General features: G+C 39.7%; 1 protein-coding gene across 6 annotated transcripts in view; it reads left to right on the forward strand.

The window, feature by feature from the left end:
- The window catches only part of Unc5d (unc-5 netrin receptor D), a 510,504-nt gene extending 489,406 nt beyond the window's left edge, over window positions 1–21,098 (forward strand). For all 6 annotated transcript variants that reach the window (XM_035452950.1, XM_035452951.1, XM_035452952.1 and 3 more), the window contains 3 exons: window positions 520–684; window positions 8,695–8,873; window positions 20,894–21,098. In XM_035452950.1, the coding sequence (XP_035308841.1) occupies window positions 520–684; window positions 8,695–8,873; window positions 20,894–21,098 (549 nt within the window). The remainder of the gene's footprint in view (window positions 1–519; window positions 685–8,694; window positions 8,874–20,893) is intronic.
- Window positions 21,099–24,453: the final 3,355 nt, after the last annotated feature.

Raw genomic sequence — 24,453 nt, forward strand, 5'->3', positions numbered from 1 at the left:
GCATGAGTGTGTGGTGTGGGCACCTAGTTGTGCTCATTCAATTCCTCAGTATAATTCTCAATTAAATGAGAAGATGACATGTACTCCTGGCTTATGCAGAAGGATGGACTATAGGAGCCTTCAAAGGAAGGTAAATTTTAGTGGGAAAAGGGTTAAATTTTAATGGTGTTCATTCTAATTGTGTGTGTGTGTGTGTGTGTGTGTGTGTGTGTGTGTGGCTGTGTGTGTGTGTGTGTGTGTGTGTGTGTGTGTGTGTGTGTGTGTGTGTAATCTAAGTTCTTGTGGCATGGCTTAGGAATTCAAATGTTATCAATCGGAATTGACATTAATTACTTCTGTGCTGCCTGGCATATGCTGAAACATTAGTTCTATAATTCCACCAAAGTCACTTAGGCAATTATCTTTGTTACAATCATCATCATCATCATAATTGTTGTGATTAAGTCTCTCCTGTTCTGGTTCCATGAAGCAGAGCTCTGTTCTTCACTCCCTCTCCTCTCTTCTCACCCCTTACTTCAGGAAGTCCCCTTCTCCCGAGTGTGGAGCAGCAACCGGCAGCCCTTGCACTGTGCCTTCTCCCTGGAGCGCTACACCCCCACCACCACCCAGCTGTCCTGCAAAATCTGCATCAGGCAGCTCAAAGGCCATGAACAGATCCTCCAAGTGCAGACATCCATCCTAGAGGTAAGTCTTGGATGTGGTTCCTTTGAGTCCCTTCCTAAGGGACAGTAGGAATAAAGGTTGCATACATGTCATGGCTGTACTATTCTTGTGAACTTGGAAATGTAGGCTCTTGCCTCTCATTTCCAATGAGGAAAATCCAACTTTCCCAGGCACAGAATTGAACCAAGATTCACACTGGATTGGGAACCTCAACCTCTCTAAGAACTTACTCAAGGCTCTGTAGAGGGACATTTGGGAAAGGAGGAAGGCCAGTTTCCTAATTCACAGTAAGCCTGGGATACCTGCTGACATGTGTGGATCAGCATAGCAGTGGAGATTCAGAGGCTACTGGGTTATTGTTCAACTGGTTCTTAGGATACTGTTGCCTTGTGTTCTTCAAATTTGGAGCCCCTCCCCACCAAGTCCCTTTCCCATATCCATGTCTTTTTGTTTGTTTGTTTTGTGACCCTCTGTTTGAACATATATATTTGTGAACATATAAATATTAATGATATATTAAACAATTTATTCTTGTCTGGAGATTTAACATATCTACAACATACCTAAAACTCAATTTCAAGTTTTCTTCCTTCAAATGTGTATGACTGTAATGCATTATCCCTTCTTTGCATTTTCATTTCAACTCATTGTTTATGCAAAGTGAGTATTGCTAATTCCCCAAATAGCTTTTTCTGAGGACTGGATAGCTTTCCCAAGGATCATGTCTTACAATTGATAGCTGTCTTAACTGACGTGTGCTATTTGCATTCATTATTGCCAATTAGCATTTAGTGCTAAAGCAACTTTGATGGAGAATATACATCCAGAAATCTGGGCAGGGTATTTTTAGAATCTCTTTCATGAAAAATCCTGGCATATTTAATGCAGTACATTTTAAGATAAAATACGAACAAACGTTATATGAAACTTATTTTTCTTAGACTGTAACCTTTTATTAATAGTTCATCCTGAAGTTAGATGATGTGTTTTATTTTTGTTTCTAGTTTTTTTTAATTCATTAAATTTGTGGACAACTGCTTATATGTATATAATGTGGTGGTTCTCAACCTTCCTAATGATGAAACTGTTTAACACAGTTCCTCATGTTGTGATGACCCCCAGCCATAAAATTATTTCATTGCTATTTCACAACTCTAATTTTTCTACTGTTAAGAAGTGTCATGTAAATTTATGATATGCAGGATATCTGATATGTGGTCTTTTGGGTGGTTGCAACCTACAGGTTGAGAAACTGATGCAAAGCATGCTGCTAACTCTCATTTCTCTAACTCTAATTCCCTCCCACTCCTGCCATCCCCTCCCCACCAAGTCCCTTCCTCATATCCACGTCCTTTTGTTTGTTCATTTGTGACCCACTGATTTTATCCAGAACCTTCTCTTTGACCACAGGTTTGGAACTGTCCACTAGAGTGTAGAGGGTTCATCAGTAGTTACACACCTGAAAATAGTTACATGTCTCCCAGAACCCATCAGTAACCAATAGTTTAGCAAGTAGGAGTAGTGCTCTATAGTCCCTGCCCAATCTATGATTGGCAGTTGATGGCCCCAGTCTTGTGCAGGGTCTGCACAGGCAACTGCAACTAATGTGAGATATGTCTGTAATGGCTATATCATTTCATAGCCCTTCTTGCCATTTTCCAGTTCTTACATTCTTTCAATTACCTTTGGGAGATCCCTGCACCTTAGAGGGAACAGTACAAATGCTCCATTTAGGGATGGGCACTCATCTCTATCACTCATCCTCACCATCTTAAGCATTCATGAGTCTGCATTTACTACCATTCACTGCAAATAGACGTTTTTCCTGATTAAGTACCATTTGTCTATGGTTAGAAGCATCACTATTTAGAATGCGGTTTGTCACCATGACAACCTGGCTAAACAACAGTAATAAGTTTCCCTCTGGGACCTATGCCTCCCCTGCCATAGATTTTTAAAATGAAAACAAAAGAGAAAACTGAAAAACACCTAATTTTCAAGCACACCCATCAAAAGGCAGAAGAAAGAGGCATCGGATGTGGATTACCTGACATGTCTGTTAACAGGTCAACTAAAGGATTCTATGTTTGAAGACCCTGTTTTTATGATACATCTGGATTCTGGGAATCAACTGCTAATACAGGAAATTTAAAATGAACAAAATAAGAGAGTCAGTATGCCCTAATACTTTTTTGTGATTGCTTGATGAAATACATCAAAGGAACATTAGCCAAGAAGCCCAATCCTCCCTACCTTTTGTGGCTGACATCTTTTCTAACTAATGATTCAGAGTTTACATTGACATTGAGCTATCAAGAAGACAAGCCTCACAGTATCTCTGGATACTGGAAACAAGTATCAAAATAGTATCATAAATGTTGGCTGGTAATAATTAGTTCACAGCCTTCTGCTTTTAGATGCTTTACTGCTCTTTTCATGCTGTCAAGGATTGGTTTATTAATTGCTTAAAGTATTACTGCAGGAATTTGACCCAGGCCCAGTGCATCTTAGGCATGTCTAATTTATTAGCATTTTCTGTGTTAGAAGATGACTAATAACATTTGAAAGCCCCTGTATTTCAGGCTCTGTTTCATTTGTTTCACATTTGTCATGTAACCATCATTGCTCTGTGGATTAAATCTTACTGCACTCACAATTGTCTGTGATATAAAACCTCAAAGAAGTCACCCTTCTTGTCTAAGGAAATTGAGCTAGTGAGAGGCGAAAGTGAGAGACCCGACTTCAGGCTCAAAGTCTTTACTTAAATATTATGTTATTTCAGGACCTCAAATGAGGCTCATTGTAACCCATCATGCAAGTCTTCAACTTGGTAGCTCAGACACAGTTGGCAAACATCCCAACACCAGTAATTTTGTTATTAAGTGCATAAATGGAGTGGTGTAACAATTGAGAAACCCCTTTGTCAAAAAAGAAGGCAGAACTATGGAGATATCTCAGTCTTTAAAGAGCTTTCTGTACAAGCATGATGCCCTGAGATCACTCCCCAGAAACCACATAGCTTCCAAAAAAAAGTGTGATGCTGTGTGCTTCTAATCCCAGTCCTGGAGAGGCAGAGATATATAGACCTATGGAACTTACTACCCCACTACCCTAGTTGGTAAGCTCTAGATCCAATAGGAGAATCTGTTTCAATAAAACACGAAGCAGATAATTCCTGAAAAGAAATATTATTCAAGATTGTCCTCTGGCCTCAATACATAGACACACCCACAAAAATAGAAGTATCTGCATATATGCCAACACACAAAAGAAGAAAACATAAAACGTCAATATTTGGGTGATGGAGTTTGTCATTCTGTAGATTCTCAAGAAAAGAATCTATATCCTACATGTGAAACTTATCTTCTAATAATTTCACCATTGAACTATCCCTGCAACTCTTTCCAATATCTGTGGAAAGGAGGAACCCTATAATCAATAACACCTGTTGTCTTTTCCTAAAATTGACTTAGCTTTCATAGTAAAGGTTGAAGCAAAGGGCTAAATATGGACAGTGATCAGAAGCTGATTTTTGGGGAAGAGGAAGGTGATATTCTAGACATGAATGACTTTAGAATCATAAACCAGTTTTGAATGTGGCTGGCACTTTCTGGTAACCAGTCTAGAAACACTGACTTTTGGAGTGTAGGATGTTAGCCTCTAGGGCTTATTGATTGAATACAGTGATGAAAATATAGGGCTTTTGTAGCTTTTGATATATGTCGTTTATTTTCTTAATCTTGTTCCCAAAGTCCCTATGTGTTTCAGCTCAGGATTTTCATTCTTTGTCTTCCTTGAATGGGTCTTCCTAATGTCACAACTTCCTGTATTTGACAGTAGTCATGAGGGATATAAGCATGTGTGTTTGTGGTATGTATGTGAGTTAAATGTCTAAGTCAATGTAGTGATCATACTCATTGAAGACATTGAATCTAAACGCTCAGTGGCTCAATGTTACATCTGCCATTTCCCTTCATGTGTCTTGTCTAAATGATTTCCAAATAAATACTATCTTAGCAATGACCCTTAAAATAAAAGGCTTTAAACCAACATAGTATACCTTCTTAAAATTTATGTGGCCAGAATTGTGTTAGTCAGTGAATTCCTTCCTCTTAGATACAATCCTGTTGAATTACCTAATGACTGCTGCCAACCGATGCTCTGTCAAATCAACACTGTCATCCATCTAAAACCTGTAGCCGGGAACACTCTAAGGAACAGGAAAGAACCCTCACATAATTTATCCCATCATTTTTTCCTAATATAATATTATTGAAGACAGTTTTGGGTAGAAATGACTTAAATGAGAATCTTGCATGTTACAATTTTCCCTTTAAGCAATTCTCTTATCTTTCCTCCAAAAGTAGTGGGAGTTGGGGGATAATTTGTCTGCTATAAAATAGAGTACTCAGAATCTCTCAGTGATTTACAACTCCCTATGCTAGCTGGGTAGCAGCCGCTTATCTCAGATGTACAGAGCATGAAAATCTACTGTTCCTCTGCATATTTAATTTAAACACTCAGAGAATGGGATGTACCTACAGCATTCTTATTACTTGGTTCAGATGTGTTTTAGGATGCATCATAAATGTTACATAAAGTGCCACCCTGGTAGAAGGGAAATATTTAAGTTTGGAAATTTTAAGAGTGAAATGGATCCACTTATTAAAGTGTAATAAATGTTAAAATGCTTATTTTTAGAATCAACCTCATATATTTTATTCACCTTCAAAGGAAAACCACTTTCTCCTGCTTCATTTTCTACTTCAAAGTGCCTTTTCTCATGCCAAGAGATTCTTGGGGATTAAACTATACTAACTAGTCTCAGCACAGTTTGAGATATGGTCTGATTTTTGTTGTTGTTGTTGTTTGGTGTTGAAGACTGTGCAGTTTGTAGGTGACTGTTCAGTTGGTCACATGCTGGCTGTGAAGCATGAGGATCCAATCTCAGATCCCCAGCACTCATGTAGTTAAAAATACCTAATATCTACACCTTTCTCCAGCCCTCATGAACACACACACATACATACACACACACACACACACACACACACACACACACACACACACACACACACACACACTTCCTTCTTTTTCAGAACACAGGGCCTTATACATGCTAGTCGAGTACTCTACCAACCAAGATACATTCCTAGCCCAAGATTCTATTATTCCAAGCAATTCAAGGAAGCATAACATTATCCACAGTTAATTTTTTCTTTTGTAATTATTTAGCCTGGGCCTTTGTTTTCTTCTTTCAAGCCACCTTTCCCTCAGTTAATAACTGTTGGTGCTATTTCACACAGAAGACTTCTGTGTTGACTTGAGTAAATTTCTTTTTCTTTTTCATTCCTCTTCGGGCTCCTCTCCCTTCTCTCTTCCTTTCAGCTGTAGTCCTCAAGTCAGAAAAATATATAAGGAAGCTATTCCCTCTTGATTTGCATTTTAGAGGCTAAAAGAAATTTTACAAACCATGATAAAAAATAATGTCTACTTGTAACTTATTTTATGCAGTAAGAAGCTGAGTTGGTTTATTTTATAACCATCCAATATATCAGAACAGAATTGTCCACTCTGCCTGGAATAAGTACCTATCTGCCCAAAGTCTATTCAGTCTATGCCTACCAATTCTTCAAGGACAACTCAAACGCTTCTTCCATGAAGACTCTCCTTCATATAAATCCCAAAGCATAGCATAGTGTATCACCCTCACAGGATCTTTCATAACCCCTCTGCTCTATGTATTTCAAGTTTGTTTTGAAGCAGAAAAGTAGGAACTAGTGTGGTTACTAGGACATCCAGCTTGCAGTTTCGGGTGTGTTACATATTATGTAGGTGGCTTTTATGGGCTTTTATACTGTCTGGAGAGTCTGTATTGCAGGAAGTCTCATTAGGAAGCTTAGGTGGGAGAATATATAGCCCCAAGAGTTATAAGGGAGAAGAGAGTCCTGCTGCAGAGACATTTAAAATTTCCTGATTTAAAAACTGCTTTTGTTATTAGACCATGCCAAACACCAACACTGAAAGAATCTGTGTAAGATCATTCTATAATGTAGCAACAGAAGTAAATAAGATTGCTCAGTAATGTAGTATGTAACAGAACTGAATAAGATTGTTCTATAATGTAGTATGTAAACAGAACTGAAACCAGTCAGTAGAACTAAAATGATAACAAGAATGTGAGATGCAGTACCTTATGCTCACATTTGGCCATAAAGCTGTTCTCTCTTCAAACATCTAAGATATGCATCCTGGGTTTTCAACACCCAAGCCATGTCACCATGCCCAATGATAATGGGAAAAGTAAAACACATTGCCAAACATTAATAAAACCCTCTATCAGCCAGACTTTTAGCTGACAGATTTTTTAGAAAACTTACCACACCCACTTCTTACAGTTTTACACACATGGAGCTGTCTGAAGAGGGTCACAATGGCTGTGGTGCCCACAGTAGAAAGACAAAAAAGGTCACAAGTGATGAAGAAATCAGTACAGGATTTAGAACGTTAACAAACCATGTGCTGCCATGAAGAGGGATGCAGTCTGCCACACAAATGCTGGCTGAGTGGGGTTTAAAGCCTCATTACCAGTCCTTCACCACTCCTTGATTTACTTTTCTCTTTAATATAACAGGCTACCACCAATTTAGCAGCATAAAGAAATCTTATTATTGTTAAGCCAAAAGTTCAAACATGGCATAGCTATGCTCTCTGATCAGGGTCTCACTAACTGAACCAAGCTTATTCACGTTGTTGCTACAACTCAGATCCTTATCCTATGTGACACAAGTCCCCATTCCCTGTGATGGCCATAGGCCACAGGTTATTCTGATCTCATAGCTACACATCTCCTTTATAGGTAATTCATAGCATGGGCATTGTCCATCTTCCAGAGCAGTAAGAGATGCCTCCAAGTCTGGAGCTGCATCTTATTGGTATTTACCTACTTTCCACAAGGCCCTGAATTAAATACTCAGTACAATCAAAAGAGTTGGGGGCAAAGAATGAAGGAGAAAGGTAAGGGAGGGAAGAAGAGAGAGAGAGAGAGAGAGAGAGAGAGAGAGAGAGAGAGAGAGAGAGGATACTTTCCAGGAGACTTAGCCTTTTCTCCTTTCAAAGGCTACCTAGTTAGTTTAGACCCACGGTGGGGTAGTTAAATGGAAGCCATTTTCTTAGGTACTTTAATTATGACAGCAGTATCTTTTTTATTTTATGGCTTATAATAATCATGGGCTTCATTCCACCAGATATTTGTGAATTCTTAAGATTCTATTAGTCCATATGATCCTATCAGCCATGGCTGCAACCTGACTGATATCGTTGTGGCTTCATTTTGGATATGGTGACCTAACAGTTGTGATGCACTGACATAGCAAATCCTGACTGGACAGTGTCCACTATAAGAAGGTGGGCAGAGAGCATGCGAAGTAGCCTTCTAGCCAGCACACTGCTGCACACAGCTCAAAGAAGGTTTGTCTGTGGCAGAGTCTGTCTCACTGAGGGCACTTAAATCAAAACCAAGATTTATCATAGTGTCATACAGCTTTAGGACTAGGGAATAGAAGAAACTTTTGTAGCATTAACATACAGTCTTCCCTTACAGCTTCCCAGACTGCTGCTTTGATCAGCCCATTCATCTTTGGTCTCAATGACTATCAGAGGGTCATTCTTCATACTGAACCCAAATCTGTCACCAGCTTCTTCATACTAATTCTCATCTATCTCTGAAATCCTTAAAAAATAAAATAAAATAAAATAAAAACCACCCAATTCTGCCCTTACTAGATGAGGCAGGATACTAGGACCTGGTGACCTATGAGATACCTGTGGAAGTAGCTACTGTAAATCTTTAGGGCATGACTGATGGGCCACTAAAGAAGGACCTTAAAATCTTGAAAGCTAAGGGAACCTGTCAGTGTGTTTTATGTATGTGTTTTGAGCATGTGTGTTAACACAGATTTTTCACAAATACAAAAATGTCAGCCGTGCTTTTCTTTGGATCTGATCATGCATCACTTATCTTGTTTATAGAGTGAACGAGAAACCATCACTTTCTTCGCACAGGAGGACAGTACTTTTCCTGCACAGACTGGCCCAAAAGCCTTCAAAATTCCCTATTCCATCAGACAGAGGATCTGTGCTACGTTTGATACCCCCAACGCCAAAGGCAAGGACTGGCAGATGTTAGCACAGAAAAACAGCATCAATAGGTAATTGGGGACAATTTTGCAAATGGTTTGACTTAGCAGACCCTGAAAAATAAAGTGAGCTGGGGCATGGGTAACTTGGTGGATTTCTTTAGTTCATTTTTGTATGGAGTCCAGCTATAGTATCAATGTGTCAAGTGTCTATAACCATCTCACTATGCCTCAGGGCACATTACCATAAAGCCCTACATTGGTTCTGGCCCAGGGTCCATCTTTTCTATTTGGGTTATTCAAATAGAAGCCTAGACTGTGTCGTCCTGGTGAATTATTAGAACATAGCTTACAATGGTACATACACTCGGGGCAACAAATACCTTGTATGTTCTCTCCCCATCAGATAATTGTAGGAACTGCTTAGCCCCTAATGGGGACATACTCTGTCTGCAAAAATGGGTGCCTGCATACACTATAGAGGTCATTTCAGAACAACTTTTAGATCTGCCACTAAGTGAACAGGAAGTTATCTTCATGCCACCACCCAAATAGTATCATGCAAAAAGTGACTGTGCTCTTTATTGCATGGGTTAGCTGCTGTCCTGTCCTAGAGCTGACTAGAGCAGAGAGACCTCTGCTCCTTTATCTCAGAGGAGCAGGGACACTGTTGAGCTTCCCAGAGCAGCACCAGTGAATGGTGGAATATAGGATTGTGCTGGGTTTAGGATGACTCTTGGGGATAAGGCCTTGGGAAATCAAAACTCTCCTCACCATGACTCCCTGTATACCCCCAAAATAAGCTGATCAGAGTGGATTCTACCAGTCACTCTGATTTCTCTTTCCTTTGGTACTATCGATTTGTTTTGTTTTGTTTTGTTTTGTTTTTCTTTTTGGACAAAGCCTTATTTTCTTACTGCTTGGATTGCCCTTCCATTCTCACCTTTTCTCCTTATTTTCACAGACAACATGCCTGACTTTTTTTAATCTGAAAGGGAGAGTATGTGTCTGTCAAAAAAGACAGAATATTCCTCCCTGCTTCAGAATGGATCCAGAATCCACAAATGAAGGATCCAACCAGAAATCTGAAGGAGGCACTGTTGCCAGAGGAAAATGAATTTACAGCAAATAGGCAAGTCCCAAAAGAATAGATACCCTTTTTGAAAAGGCAGAGGCTATACTGGAAATAACAAAGTTAAAATATGCATGTTCAGGAAAAACAATAGCTTTGAGAGCTTTCAAACTTAGCAAGTTTGAAAGAGGAGAGATTTCTTACTTTTCATCCATGAACACAACTATGTCAAGTTCACTTTCTGATCAACACGGACACAAAATGAAAAACAGACCCAGAAAATAAATTTTGTTGAAGGCTAGAGGGGGGAGAAAAAGAAAGAAGGGAGGAGAGGAGGGGACAGGAATGGAGGGAAGGGGAGGGGGAAGAAAGAAGAAGAGATGGGAGGAGAGGATGCTTGCTTAGCAGGGACTCAAGTTTGCTCTGCAGCCCAGGTAATGTAGCCAGTTCCAGTCTATGTGAGCATGTTACTTACATCCTCAAGTTTTTCTTGTAGTCATAGGCCATGTAGAATAGATTGTATATTAAGTCTCTATTCTAATTATGAAAGGTATGATTTTTAAATTATCATTTAGCAAACAGATAGTTGCCTTGCCCCAGAGTCCCCATGCAAACCTGTGTACTTCAACTGATTTATAGAGAGAACGTGTGGGTGCTCCAGCTCTGTTCTGTCTCCATTTACAGTAGACATAAGACCTAGAGGGTGTGGCTCCAAAGTCATGGATTTCTGACCCCACACTGTAGGGAGATTGCAAATCAAGCTGGGGACTACATTTAGCATCTTTTATGCCCAGACACTAATGAACATCAATCGTCCATGCTGGAGTTAGCTGCCTTCCAGTGTCTAGGGTCATGAGCCTCTTGACTTGCTTGTTTTCCCATAATGCCTGATCTCCAGGACAGCCTAAACAGCCTTGACATAGGTAATTCAAATACCTATTTTGTGGAAATTTTCCAACATACTGCCCAGAACACTTTCAGCAAATGTTCACTCTTCACCTTGACATTGCCAGGATGAATACCAATTGAGAAAAGCATGGATGTGTATAATCTACTTCTTTCTTAAAATATTACAGATAACATATTCAGTTCATCAGGCAATATTTCCTACCTTCCTCTTTGTTCTCCAGCTTTGATCTTCAAAAGCCTAACTGTGAAGTGAATGATTTCAACTAGGGTCAGCACACTTTCTGCAAAGGAACAGAAAGGAACTAGTTAGGTAATGTAGGATCTGTTGCCAACAACTCAACCACTGCTCAGCTTTCAGTCTCTGCAATGTGAATCTGCCAGGAAAAAAAATATAAAAATGTCCACCCAGAGCAAGCCTGACTGTGCCCCGCATTTCCCCTCAGTCTGCCGTTCCCAGAGCCCTGACTTAACTGCACTCCCTCCTCATTGAGGAAAGATTCCTTAGGACTTTGTTGCTCTTGTCAAGACATCAACAGGAACAGAGGATTCGCCCCTAGCTCTGCTTCCATCCTCCTTCAAGGAGGCAGGTGCTACTGAGTCTAGTGCTGACATGGGTGCTAAACTATCCAGAGACACAGAATAAGAACACTTACAACCACCTTGGCTCATGAGGCTCAGTCTCACTTTGCAGAAATGGCCAAGTTCCTTTTATATTTTCATGTAGAATATTATATTAGTTACTGTCCTATTATTCTGTAAAGAGACACCATGGCCAAGGTAACTTTCAAAAGAAAGCATTTAGTTAGAGGGTTTGGCTACAGTTTCAGAGGGTTAGTCCATGATCATCGATCATCATGGCACAGAGCGTGGCAGCAGTTAGGCAACATGGTGCTGGAGCAGGAGCTGAGAACTCATATCCCATCTGGAATTTGTACACAGCAACACTGGGCCTAGAATGCACTTTTGAAATATCAAAGGCCACCCCCAGTGACACACCTCCTCAAAGAATGCCACACCCACTCCAACAAGGCCATACTTTCTAGTCATTCACAAACAGTTCCATGAAGTAGGGACCCAGCATTCAAGCATAGGAGCCTGTTGGAGCCATTCTCAATGAGACCACATGGAGTACCAGAAATGTACATCATCCTTCATGCAGAGAAACATGTATGACAGAGGTGGAATGAAATCCATTTCCTATTATGCAATACCAGGGTTACTGATTTAACTCTCACATAGTTAGGAATAACTATAAAGTGTTTAAATCTGAAACACAGGAAATGTACAATTGTCAATATGCAGGTAGCACTGGATAAAAGTAGTGTTTCAGAGGCTTAGAATTCCACCATATCCAAATTGACATATTCCTTTGCATTTTATGATACTTATTTTTTAAAGATTTATTTATTTATTTATTTATTTATTTATTTATTTATTGTGTATACAGTATTCAGTCTGCACCCCAGAAGAGGGTACCATGTCTCATTATAGATGTTTGTGAGCCCCCATGTGGCTGCTGGGAATTGAGCTCAGGACCTCTGGAAGAATAGCCAGTGCTCTTAATCTCTGAGCCATCTCTCTAGCCTTCTATGATACTTACTTATAAATTACCATTAAGCATGTATAGATAAGGCTGTCAACCTAGGAGAAATTCAATAAATAACCTCTGAATAAATGCTATGAATCCTTCCACAAGACACTACTTGGACCATGACATTCTGCCTCCTTGGAAGTAGAACTGACACAAACAGGGATCAAAGGATTTTTTGAAAATGAATATTAACAAAAAAAAAGCCAGAAAACAAGCTGTCTTTTCCTGTATGTCTTAGTATGTGAAGCTTGTGACTAGATGTTCCAGAGTCTATAAGGCCTTGTGATTTCCACATTCAGGAAACTCTTGTGAGACCAAAGCTTTACTCTGTTGCTATGGGAACAGATGCATGTGATATGGCTGGATGAATAGAGGGGAAACAGCCAAAGTAGAAGAAAATTACATCTTATTAACTGTCTTTCCCAAGGCCTTCCCTAATAGTAGACTTATTTGAAAATTTGGCAGCAATGCCAGAGAAACATATTTCTTGTTAGTCATCTAGTTCAAACAGATCAAATGTGTCTCAGGTGTGGGGTTCATGGGTGATGCTGTAAAAGTTGAGAACTAATGAAAGTCCTCCAGCCTTGTGGCTGATAAATGGCACAGTGACATATTGTTTTTGTACCTCCACAGCTTTCAGCAGGACCTTTAATGAGAAGCAGAATCTCCTCACATTGAGGTCGTATCTTGTCATTTCCTTTGTCCACCCTCTTAATTGGAAGCATCAGTGTAGTAAAATGGCCAGAGGGTGGAGGGAAGTGACCCAGGGAGTCATAAGGCAGCCTGCTCATGTGGCAGAAGAACCGCTGAGAATTCTCAGAGGTGGCAAAGTTCCAAAGCAGGCCTGGGAGGTGAAGAAGGGAGGGCAAGGGGGATGCACAAAGATGAGTCCAGGATGCATAGCGAACAGCAGTTTCTGTCTCATTCCTGCTTGGAACTTTACTGTGATGGCACCAGACAGAGCTTTCTGGGGTCTGAGGCTTGAAGCCAGAAAGCACGTCCTTACCTTTAAGACTGCCATTTCCAAATAAAAAATAAAAATAAAAAACCTCTTCATGACATCTAGGAGAATTAATGCACAGGGCAATAGCATTATGTAGGTCCCTGGAGGTGACATACAATGAAGTTTAAACCAAATTTTCTGGTTCTAGCCTGGTAGACTTACTCAGGATATAAAATCTGAAAAGCCCATGAGGCCAGAGGGGCCTAACACAGCAGAGTGCTGGGTATTTGGGCTTCATTTCGGCTGGAGTCAACGACTCATGAAACTGCCTGCTGATATGGAGCAGAAAAGAGGCAGCCCTGGGACAGGTTTAGCCATGAACAAGCTGTATACGGATTGTAAGTGGCAGGTGTCCATCCTGAAGGCAATATGGAAAGGAAGCTATTTATGATCTTGCACTCCCACTGTTAGTGCCAAGGTGTGATAAAAGAGTTGGTGCCAGGTTTGGGGTTTTTGTTTGTTTGTTTGTTTGTTTTTGTTTTGTTTTGATCTTGGAAGAAACAAGATTCTCTCTTTAAACATGATGCTTTTCTGAAAAGTGGGCATAGCAGAGCCCCACAGACAGCTTGAGTAATACTTTCCCAAGGACCAGTGAGAACTATACTGCAAATGCTAACTATGGCCATGTCTGGAGATGCTGTCTCTAGGGTTTGCAACAGTGAGTCACAGTGATTTCACCTTATTTGTCACAGTGCCCCTTGGACTAGCTTTCCTCTCAGTGATGAGTGATGCCTTGCTGAAGCTCACACCAAGAAGTCTGCAAAGTGAGAGGTCTAACGGTTTTACCCTTCCCTCACTGAGGACCTGTGCCGCATGCTTTTCTCTTGGAATAAACCCCAGTCATACTTTGCCCTCAGGGTTCTCAGAAATGCCTCAAGGTGACTAAAGAAGAAAATTGACTTTGAATATTTTTCCCCACCATGGGTATTCCAATTCAAAGCAAAGTGCAGATTTTGATTTGGTGGTCTTTGTCATTGTTCCATTTCCAAAAGCCAGAAAATGTCTTGTGTATCCCAGGAGGAATAAAACTGGAGCTTTGGAAACAGACTGTAACTAGCTGTGTTCTCATTTGGCAGTTCACAGAGACTTCGAGGCCCAGGGGCTCCCCACATGTTATCCAAAGAGTGAAGGTCCCTTCTGGTTTTCTATCCAGGAGCAGGTGACTGAATAGATAGAAAGGAGCTCTGGGAAGGGCCAGGATGTTCAAAGCAGCATGGTGGATCTGAGCATGCCTTCAGCTGTCCTCAGCCTTCCCGTCAGTGGCCATCTATCTCCCTTTCACATGAAGCCATGGCCTGCCTCTTGCTCACTTAGGGGTAGCAGTAGGCAAAATCCTCACTAGCTTTACCTTGACAGTGGCTTTGCAGTTTGTTGAGTTCCCAGCTAGCTTCAAATTCTGAGATGGAAGCTTGATGAGTAGAGCAAATGGTTATGATGTATCCAATTACTGTTATTCAGTAAGAATGGCTTTTCTCTTCTATTTGCATTTAAAGAACTGTGTGGAGGGTTGCTTTGGGTCACATAAGAGGCTTTCATTAAATGAGACAATTAGGATGATAGCAGAGATACTAATATTGTTTCATTAGTACTGTGTTTCAATTCCCTGTTCCATACTGTATAGTAGGATTATGCACTGTTCTAGAAACAATGTTTTCTAATTTACTGTAGACAGCTCAACTTACTTTTCACTTTTTCTAACTGGTAAACCCTTCAGAAAGAAGATATTTTTAATAGCAAAAAAAGGTTTGATTTATATATACATTTTTTTCAGAATGTAAACAAACTTGCTGCCTTTGGGGTTACAGATGCAATTAGTTGACAGTGTTGGGTAGAAGCCCAAATCCTTAATGAAATTATGCCCTATACCTAGTAAAAGAGTCTCTAGTGCTGACGATATTTGGCTGCATCCCAAATGTGGACCCCTGCTGTATGTTAGAATAAAATTCATTGGCACATTTATCATAGGAATAGCTGACACCTTTTGAGGGAGGAGGTATATTGGCCCCCTGTAGCCTAGCTCTAACTGAGTAAAGGGAAAGCTTTGTTGCCTGCTGGTTGGGGGGGGAGTGTTTCAGGAAGTAAAGTGTGTCCTTGATAGGTCTTCAGAACATTCCCTAGGGCTCAGATGCCCTCAGATAGGAGACTTCCCTTATAAAGGCTTCCAGCAGAAGGTGTGACCCAGACTATAGAAAGCTCCAGATTATAAACATAGCTAGGTCATGAGGAAGTCTAAAAGATGAAATTAATCACAGAAGAAAAATAAGGAACGGGGTTGTAGAGAAAACTGAAATGCTCAACAAAACACAAATTAAATTAAATTTTATTTTATTTCCATTTTTATTTAAATTAGAAACAAGATTGTTTTACATATCAATCCCAATTCCCTCTCCCTCCCCTCTTCCCCTTCTCGCTCCCCACTTACACCCTACCTATCCCATAACCTTTCTGCTCCCCCAGGAGGGTGAGGCCTTCCATGGAGGGGTCTTCAGAGTTTGTCATATCCTTTGGGATAGGGCCTAGGCCCTCCCCTGTGTGTCTAGGCTGAGGGAGTATCCCTCTATGTGGAATGGGCTCCCAAAGTCCATTATATGCTAGGGATAAGTACTGATCTACTACAAGAGGCCCCATTGATTTCTGAGACCACCTCAATGACACCCACATTCAAGGGGTCTGGATCAATCCCATGCTGGTTTCCAAGCTATCAGTCTGGGGACCAGGAGCTCCCCATTGTTCAGGTCAGCTGTTTCTGTGGGTTTCACCACCCTGGTCTGTATCCCTTTGCTCATCACTCCTCCTTCTTTGCAACTGGATTTCAGTTCAGTTCAGTGTTTAGCTGTGAGTGTCTGCTTCTACTTCCATCAGCTGCTGGATGAAGGCTCTAAGATGGCATGTAAGTTAGAGAGACATAAATGGTCCCCCGGAGAAAGGGAAAGGGACAAGATCTCCTGAGCAAATTGGGAGCATGGGGGAAGGGGAGAGAGAGCTAGGAGAATGAGGAGGGGAGAAGAGGAGGGGTGAAGAGGACAAAAGTGAGCAGGAAGGTTGAGTTGGGGGGAAGAATAGAGGGGAGCAAGGTAAGAGATACCATAATAGAAGGAACCATTATTGGTTTAAAGAGAAATCAGGCACTAGGGAAATGTCTGGAGATTTACAAGGATGCCACCAACTAACAATCTAAGCAACAGAGGAGAGTCTACCTTAAACGCCCTCCCCTGATAATGAGATTCATGACTAACTTAAATTTAATAAGCCATCACTACCTCATGAACTTATATAGATAAATGTGTTTTATCTTAGTGTGACCCTTAGTTTCCAGTATCTTATAGTTTTTCTGTGCATACTCAGTAACCGTCCCAATAAGGACCAAGCCATTTGAGTCTAGAGTTCTGGGAAAATGACTTGAACTGAAAACCTTCAAGATTCTAAAGTCAACCTTGAAATTCAGTGGTTAGACCTTCTGTTTCATGGTAGATGACATATGCATGGTAGATGAGAAATTACTGTGAGGTACCACCCAAAATAATCTTTGTTATTTAAATTACTTCAGTTGGACAGAATTTGAAAAAACTATGGCACAAGGTTCTCTGAAGTTTAGTACATAGATTAACAATCTGCAGTCTCTTAAATGAGCATAATAAAAACCCTGGATCTCTAAATTTTTCTGTAGGGAAAGAAAATTAGTTGTTTTCAGCTATATTTTGAATATTTAGAATTTTTAATTTGGAGTAATGGTTAGTCTTCTTCATTTCAGAGAGAGGAATGGACAGGGGATGGAGGGAGACAGACACACAGAGAGTGGAGAGGGAACCATTGACTGACTTGGGAAATAGCTTAAAATCAAGATGATTTCCACTTTTTACTGGTAATGTTTGCTAAATTTCTGTTTTTATCAGCTGGTCCCCAAATGCATCAGAGTTATTGTGAAGAAAAGTGGGAATCATATCTTGGGATCTGAAAAAATTTTTAAAAAGTATGGAGAGAACCAGTTGTATATATGGCCTACCACGTTTAAAAAAATAACATTGCATTTGCATATATGCACCCCATAAAACAACATCATGATCTTTTAGGAACAGCCTGTTGCAATAAGAGTTTAGTTTAGTTTTTTACAGTTTTTTTTCTGTTATAGACAAGTAAATACCCTTTAATTGAATGCCTGTTAAGGACAAGGCAGAGCATATGATTAAGACTGATACGATCCTATAGCTACTAAAATGAATGGAAACTTAGAATTTATATGTTATACTGAGTGTGTTTGTGTAAATTCAAAGAATGAGTCTAAAAGTTATTTGAGGAAACACATGTCACTTGCTACAGTATGTTCACAGATCTGTGCCAACTGAGAGTTTTATTTTTGGCTCCTTTAGACATTCAGTTTCTTTAGCCCTGGATGCCTACCCTAAATCAGAACATTCACGGGTTTCCCAGAGCCATGCAGCTGACAGAAGTCATCGTCTAGTCTACTTGTTTTTTCTGGGCTGTGTATCCAGAACTCCTACCCACCATGGGCTCCTGGGTATTTTTAAAACTGACTGGGACCAAGATTTGCCACCTGAAACCCATAAGCTTGAGGATTTTCACTATTTAGTTATTACAGCTTTCCTCTTCAAGTGCCAAAGATCCCTAAACATGTAAAAGGATCAATGTCTTTGAGTTTGCAGTCAGATTGTCTACCTTGGGGCTCAGCTTGGACATCTAGATAATATTTTCAAATGAAACACAAGGAAAGAGGTTTGGTCTTAGTTTCTTTGGAATGGCTCCAGCTTTGGACATCTAGTTAAGTCATAAGAGCACTGGACAGAGGCAATACAATGGCTCCAGGGCAAATCTGGTCCTTTCACTGTCTGTCACAAGCTAAGAATAGTTGTTTCATCTATAAATATATCAAGGAGGGAAAATGCCACAAGAGTAATGTTGTGAGAAAGGTGGAAAGGACGTGACAATCAAATTTCAGCTTTACTCCATAAAGTTTATAGGAACACAGCCATCATTCACGTGAACATTGTCTCTGTCTGCTCTTGTAGTGCCATGGTAGGGTGCAGTTGGAGAGGTTGTCTGTGAACCACAAAGCCAAAACTATTTACTATCTAGTTTTTGTAGGTTTGTCAACTTCTGAAATACATCATGTACTACACTGAGATCTTTATGATTCCAGTCACAGTACAAATGTCTAATGTTGTTTAACAGAAAATACAAAGCAGCAGCATCCCTTAGTAAAATGGAGTGCTGATATTGCTCTATTAGTTACATATTATATTTTGTTTGTAGAAAAAGGGATGCAAGGGATCCGGTCCAGGGCTAGACTAGACCTCTACCACTGAGCCACAGCGCAGCCTCTGAGTTTTGCTTTTTAACAAGAATAAAGATCATAAAGATTTTTATTCCTTCCAGAAGCTGTTAACTGATATGGAAAGACATAGTCACACCAGCTAGCCAGAGTCTACTGAAGCCTGGCCTCTAGGCGTGCCTGTTTTCCCACTATACCTTCTAGTTCTGTACCACCCTAGTCTTAGGAAGGGGGATATTGTAAGATCCAGCAACTTCTAGAAACATCTTCCCCCACACATGAAAAAGTACCAATGTTCAAATCAAAGGAACAAGAATCCCATTAAGTACTCCAGCAGGTTTGCTGTTCCTGTTACCATGGAAGGGCTGTGTGGGGTAGGTGCATGGGAGGGAAGGTGAGGGAGAGGGGCAGACAGAATAAGACAAGAAAATATTGAAAGAAACTAGAGACTTGTGTCGATATTCCTGAGCTGGCCTTCTCCCTTTGTTGGTTAAAATGGTTTTTGGTAAAAGGTATATGTAAAAATCCTGCTATTTATGCCATTTGACAACCAGTTGACTGTAAATGTGTGTGTGTGTGTGTGTGTGTTTCCTGTAAGTAGTCATAGATGATTGAAAGCTCATCTTCTCTTGTACAGTGCCCCTTACAGGATTCCACTTTGTATTCATCTGCTGGGAAGGCTGGTAGAATGTTTTACTATCTTTAAAATAGGAATGGCTCTGCAAAATCTTTTCAAAACACTAAAATTTCATCATGGATGACATTTCTGTCCTTACTGTAAAATTCCCTATGAAAAACAGTGACCTTTAATTCTTTGTGTTGTCTTAGTCCTCATCAAAGCAAAGTTATTGTCTAAAAGGTTGGGTTTTGTTTCTTTTCATCCACTGAGGACACTATATCATCTACAAAAGACATGTAAGAATCAATTACTCAGTTGATGTCAGCTAATGGATGTTGAATAAATACCTGTCACTCTATTATGATAAATGCCATGGCAGATTCTGGAAATGATTCAATATGATCTTTAGCTTTCAGCATTTTGTAGTCAAGAAAGTAGAGAGAGTAGAGGTATTAGATGAAAGGGAAGTGTGTGTGTGTGTGTGTGTGTGTGTGTGTGTGTGTGTGTGTGTGTGTGTGTGTGTTTGTGTGTGTGTGTGTGTGATCTACATAGCTTCAATGGGGCCAGACGATGATAGCCATTTATTGTGACTTGATAAATAGAATGTAGGAAGGCAGCATTCATTTTTGGATACAGAGTTCCAAGTTCTTTGCTGTAATACAAATTCTGAGGTGCTGAGATGTAAATGAAGTCTGTATCTGGGAGTAGAAGGGAGAAGCTGGTGAGTTTATCAACTGAAGAAACATGGAAGAGCAAGGGTCATAATGGAACATCCTAATGTAAGGGATTAGAAGAAGAAGAATAAATACTGGTGCTTATAGTTAACAATTCCAAGGCATTCAGTTGAGAATTGATGCACTGAGTTTGAAGTGGTAGATAGATGTATAATTGCAACAACCCCTAAGGCTATAATAAACCCAATAAACAGCTCAATTAGCCAAAAAAAATGGGAGCTACACATTTAGCACCAAAGAATGGGTGGTCAGAAACTGAAGACAAAACCTTGGCAGGCCTTATATTTGTGGAGGAGATGGAGAGTCAAATATTTGAAAAAAACAAAAAGGAATGAGTTTTCCTCATCATATAAACTAGTGTAAAAGAACATCTTAAGAAAACAATCAGGAGGGAATCATACATACATGTTTATACATGCAGCTTAAGAAAGACAAGAACCAAGGCAAGACCCAAAAAGGAAAGCCACAGGCATCATTCTAGCATATAGCTGTAGTTGAGTGTTGGGATACAAACCAGAATGCCTCAGGCATGCCTTTATGGAACTTTCTGTCACTGTTTATTGCTCTTATAAAGTTCATTTTAGGGGCTGGTGATATGGCTTAGCAGTTAGAGGGACTTAGTGTTATTATTATAGATTATTTTGGTTCAGTTCCCATCCCCACGTGGCAGCACCCAACTGCCTGTAACTATAGTTCCAGGAGATTTGCCATACTCTTCTGGCTTATTGGGGCACCTGAATGCTTGTGCTGTACAAGTGAAAGTGGGCATACACATAGAAATATAAATAAACAAACCTCGAAAGTTCTTTCAATTCCTTTACAGTGATCATCTGTCTCATCCTTTCCATTTATTTACCTCTTGCTTATTTCTATCTAGGAATTTATCGTATTTTGCTACACAAAGTAGCCCCTCTGCTGTCATTTTGAACCTCTGGGAAGCTCGTCACCAGCAGGATGGGGATCTTGACTCACTCGCCTGTGCCCTTGAAGAGATTGGGAGGACACACACAAAACTATCAAACATCACAGAGTCCCAGCTTGAGGAAGCTGACTTCAACTACAGCAGGCAAAATGGACTCTAACCTGTTTCCTCTCTTGAGGCAGCACTAGTGATGGCTAGCCTCAGGGCAAGTGGCTTCAACTGAGGAAGAAGAGGCAGATTTCTGCACAGTAGCATTTGGGGAAATTTAACCTTTATTGAGAGTCAGTGAAAATCCCTGGTTGAAGAAAATGAGTTCGATGTAGGTAAAACATGTTAATAGTGGGGGGAAAAAAGAAGACCCTGCAATCTCCTCTGGGTCTACACACAGGTTAACATTGGATATACTCCTCATATTTGGACTACTGAGGGGAGAGGTGAAGTAACTGTAGATAAGAGTAGTTCTGAAAAATAGATACACTACACTAAGCTCGGAAGGCAGAGATTAAGTGCATGTTTGGAAACAGCTTTGGAATGAATTCCCCTACAAGGCCAGCTGATTCTGATACCAGATTTTCAGTTTCCAACCAACTAGCATCTAGGATGTTGGAAATTGTGGTTAAGAATAGCTTTCAGAAGTGAAACCAGATTGCCAACCTATTAGTATGATGTCACCAGTGTTGGGTAGGGAATTTAGAATTTAAAATCTGAGTACATCACACCAGCACTTATTATATGAGTCATTTAATTGGGACAACATTGAAAAGCAAGATAGATCTCAAACTAGTATTTGGTACCTCACCTTCATTTTCTCCCTAGAAACAAGACTCATTTCTCCTCCCATCCTGATAGATTGCAGTATGGAGGAAGTAAGGAACATGGTTATACATTTCAACATGGATACATATTTCTCCTAACTCACAGAGTGGAGCAACTTCTGTTCCCAACCAAACTACTCAAATCCCAGAGTGCTGTTAGAACTCAGCTCACTTTATGGAGTGGAGACAGGAGAGGTTGTCCCAGGTCTAGGAAAATATATAGACAGCAGATGTCCCAGACTTTGAGCAAGCCTGATTTTAGGAAATGCATAGGTGTTAACCCAAGTTCTCTGATATTTTTCCTATAAGAGGTATGTTTTACTATGTTTTTCCATCCAGATTCTGGACTCTTCTAATCTTTTATAGTATGTCATCACAGTGTGTCTCAATGGAGCTTTAGGACATGACATCTGCTGTCACCTTCTGGAAACTTACCTGATAGTATTTCTGAGTAGGACTTGAGTAAATGCATCCAAGGAACAGAATACCCTACCACACTGTCCTAGGAACCACATGCAGAGGAACGTTGGGCTCTGACTGCCTGGCCTCACAGTATAGACTTTCTTCTTAGTACTGTTAGCTCATAGCTCTCATTTTATGACTTTTATTAATATAAAGCAGTGTTGTTGTAGATTATTTGTGAGCTTCATCTTATGCTTTCCTACACTTTTGTATCTGATGACATTTTGACCAATAACCCTGGGAAACTAAAGATAAACAGATATATTCATCTTCTGGGGGATGCTTTCAGTAACTGTCCTCAATGAGAACAGCCCAATTAGACAGACACCTACATTCAACTCCAGGCAGCTACTTAGCAACTTTGAGGCTGACTACATTTGAAAAACAATGGTCAGAAATAGGAGAAATGAGAATCCTTGGTAATGAGGATATGACTATGCTTTTGTTTTTATGGATCCTTTGTTTGAAAATAAATGTTTTCAATCTCTTTCCAAGTGGAAAAGACCTAAAGACAGGTTGAAGTTATGATCCCATGGATAAGACATTGAAGAACTCTTGAATGTGTTTGCCATTTTATCTAAATAATATGTGATATATCTGGTCACCTATATTACAGAGAAGACTTTGTCATGTGCAAATCAAAACAACCCATATTGCTTTGCTCAGGAACCAAAGGCTTATTCTAGTAAAGAAACAAATCAACTTAGAACTGTCAAACCTACTCAGAATCCCATATCTGGACCCGGAGAACACCTTTTCCCTAGTATTCTCAACTTATTTATTCATCCTTGTGAAGAAGAAAGAGAAAGAGCATAAAATCATAAAACTGCTTGACATAACTACCAAGTTTTTTGAAAAAAAGAGAGATGGAAATAGGTGATAAGTAACAAATCAGACAGGTGATGAGTGGCAGGACTGAATGCAGATGGAATCTGCATCCCCTGTTAGGTAATAAGCTATTTGCAACACATTCTAGAGAGATCGTATATTAATGTCCATTTGGAAGATTTCTGTTTTAATTTCCTGCCCTATCCATTTCTCTTCTCTCCCTCCCAATTGGCCTTATAATTGTTTATCTGTTTCGTGAGCCTACAAATGTTCTTTGTAGATTTTTAAAACTTTTTTATAATATTATAAACAGATAAAAGTTGTGAGTACTTTCCTGCCATCTATGTAGGACATTTTAAGATGAGGTAACATGAACAACATAAATGTTGATCCTAAAGTGTCTGCAGTTCCCCCGTTGGTTTCAGGATTCGTGTTTTGTTTCTTTTTTGGCCTGTGTTTTTAAGTGCACTTGAGAATAGTATCACATGCAGTAATAAGGGGGAATTTAACACAAACCACCTCACATCCAGTCTATAACCCTGTGAGATTCACCTTGACTTTTTGTGTTTCTTTCTTTACATCTCTCTTATTTCTGCTAGGATGCTACACAGGATTTTGAAATAAATATGTTAAATTCTGCAGTCTTTGCATGTCAGGGTTGTGTAATGTTTTTTACAATGAAATTTCAAAGAGAACCTGGTTTGTGAGATTTTCAGACTAAGGGATTATATGTGTTGGGAGAGGGTCTGCAGGTCACACCATCTTAGCTCACACTTGAAAGTATGATTCACTATGACCTCAAGCTTTTCCATTATCTTCACCTGTCACAACACAAATGTCCCACTTGGAGGAAACTTACTCATTACTCTAGGCACTGAATTTCAGAGTGTCACTGTCTTAGTACAAGATGAAGCAAAAACTAAAAGTGGCCTTAAATACTTGATAAATTACATAAAATTTTTACAAAAATATCCTACTTAATGCCAAATTTCTCAGTGCTCAGAGATATTAAGTCTAATAATCATACTTAAAACATGAATTAAATTTATGCCACCAAAATGGTGTGATCCACAGTTTTGCCAGACTAGATCATCATAAAGTTAATTTATGCTCATTACAACATCACATATATAGTCATAGCATTTTACATTAACGTCCTTTAAGAAGCTTGTTCTGTGGATTTAAACGCAAACTGCATTTACCAGTGCAGGCAGACTCATAAAACTCAGATGTACTCCCACAAAAATTTTATTGGCCTTTTTGTATGAGATTCAAAGGAATTGATAGAGCTCCCTTTAAAGAGAGGAACTTTTCTCTTATTTTTTTTATTATTTTTATCTCAAACTGCTGTTGTCCTGTTATTTTTTTCTTTCATTTAGCTAGGAGAAGGACTATTAAGTCAAATCACAC

Source organism: Cricetulus griseus (assembly GCF_003668045.3).
Source record: "Cricetulus griseus strain 17A/GY chromosome 1 unlocalized genomic scaffold, alternate assembly CriGri-PICRH-1.0 chr1_1, whole genome shotgun sequence".
Classification (NCBI taxonomy): domain Eukaryota; kingdom Metazoa; phylum Chordata; class Mammalia; order Rodentia; family Cricetidae; genus Cricetulus; species Cricetulus griseus.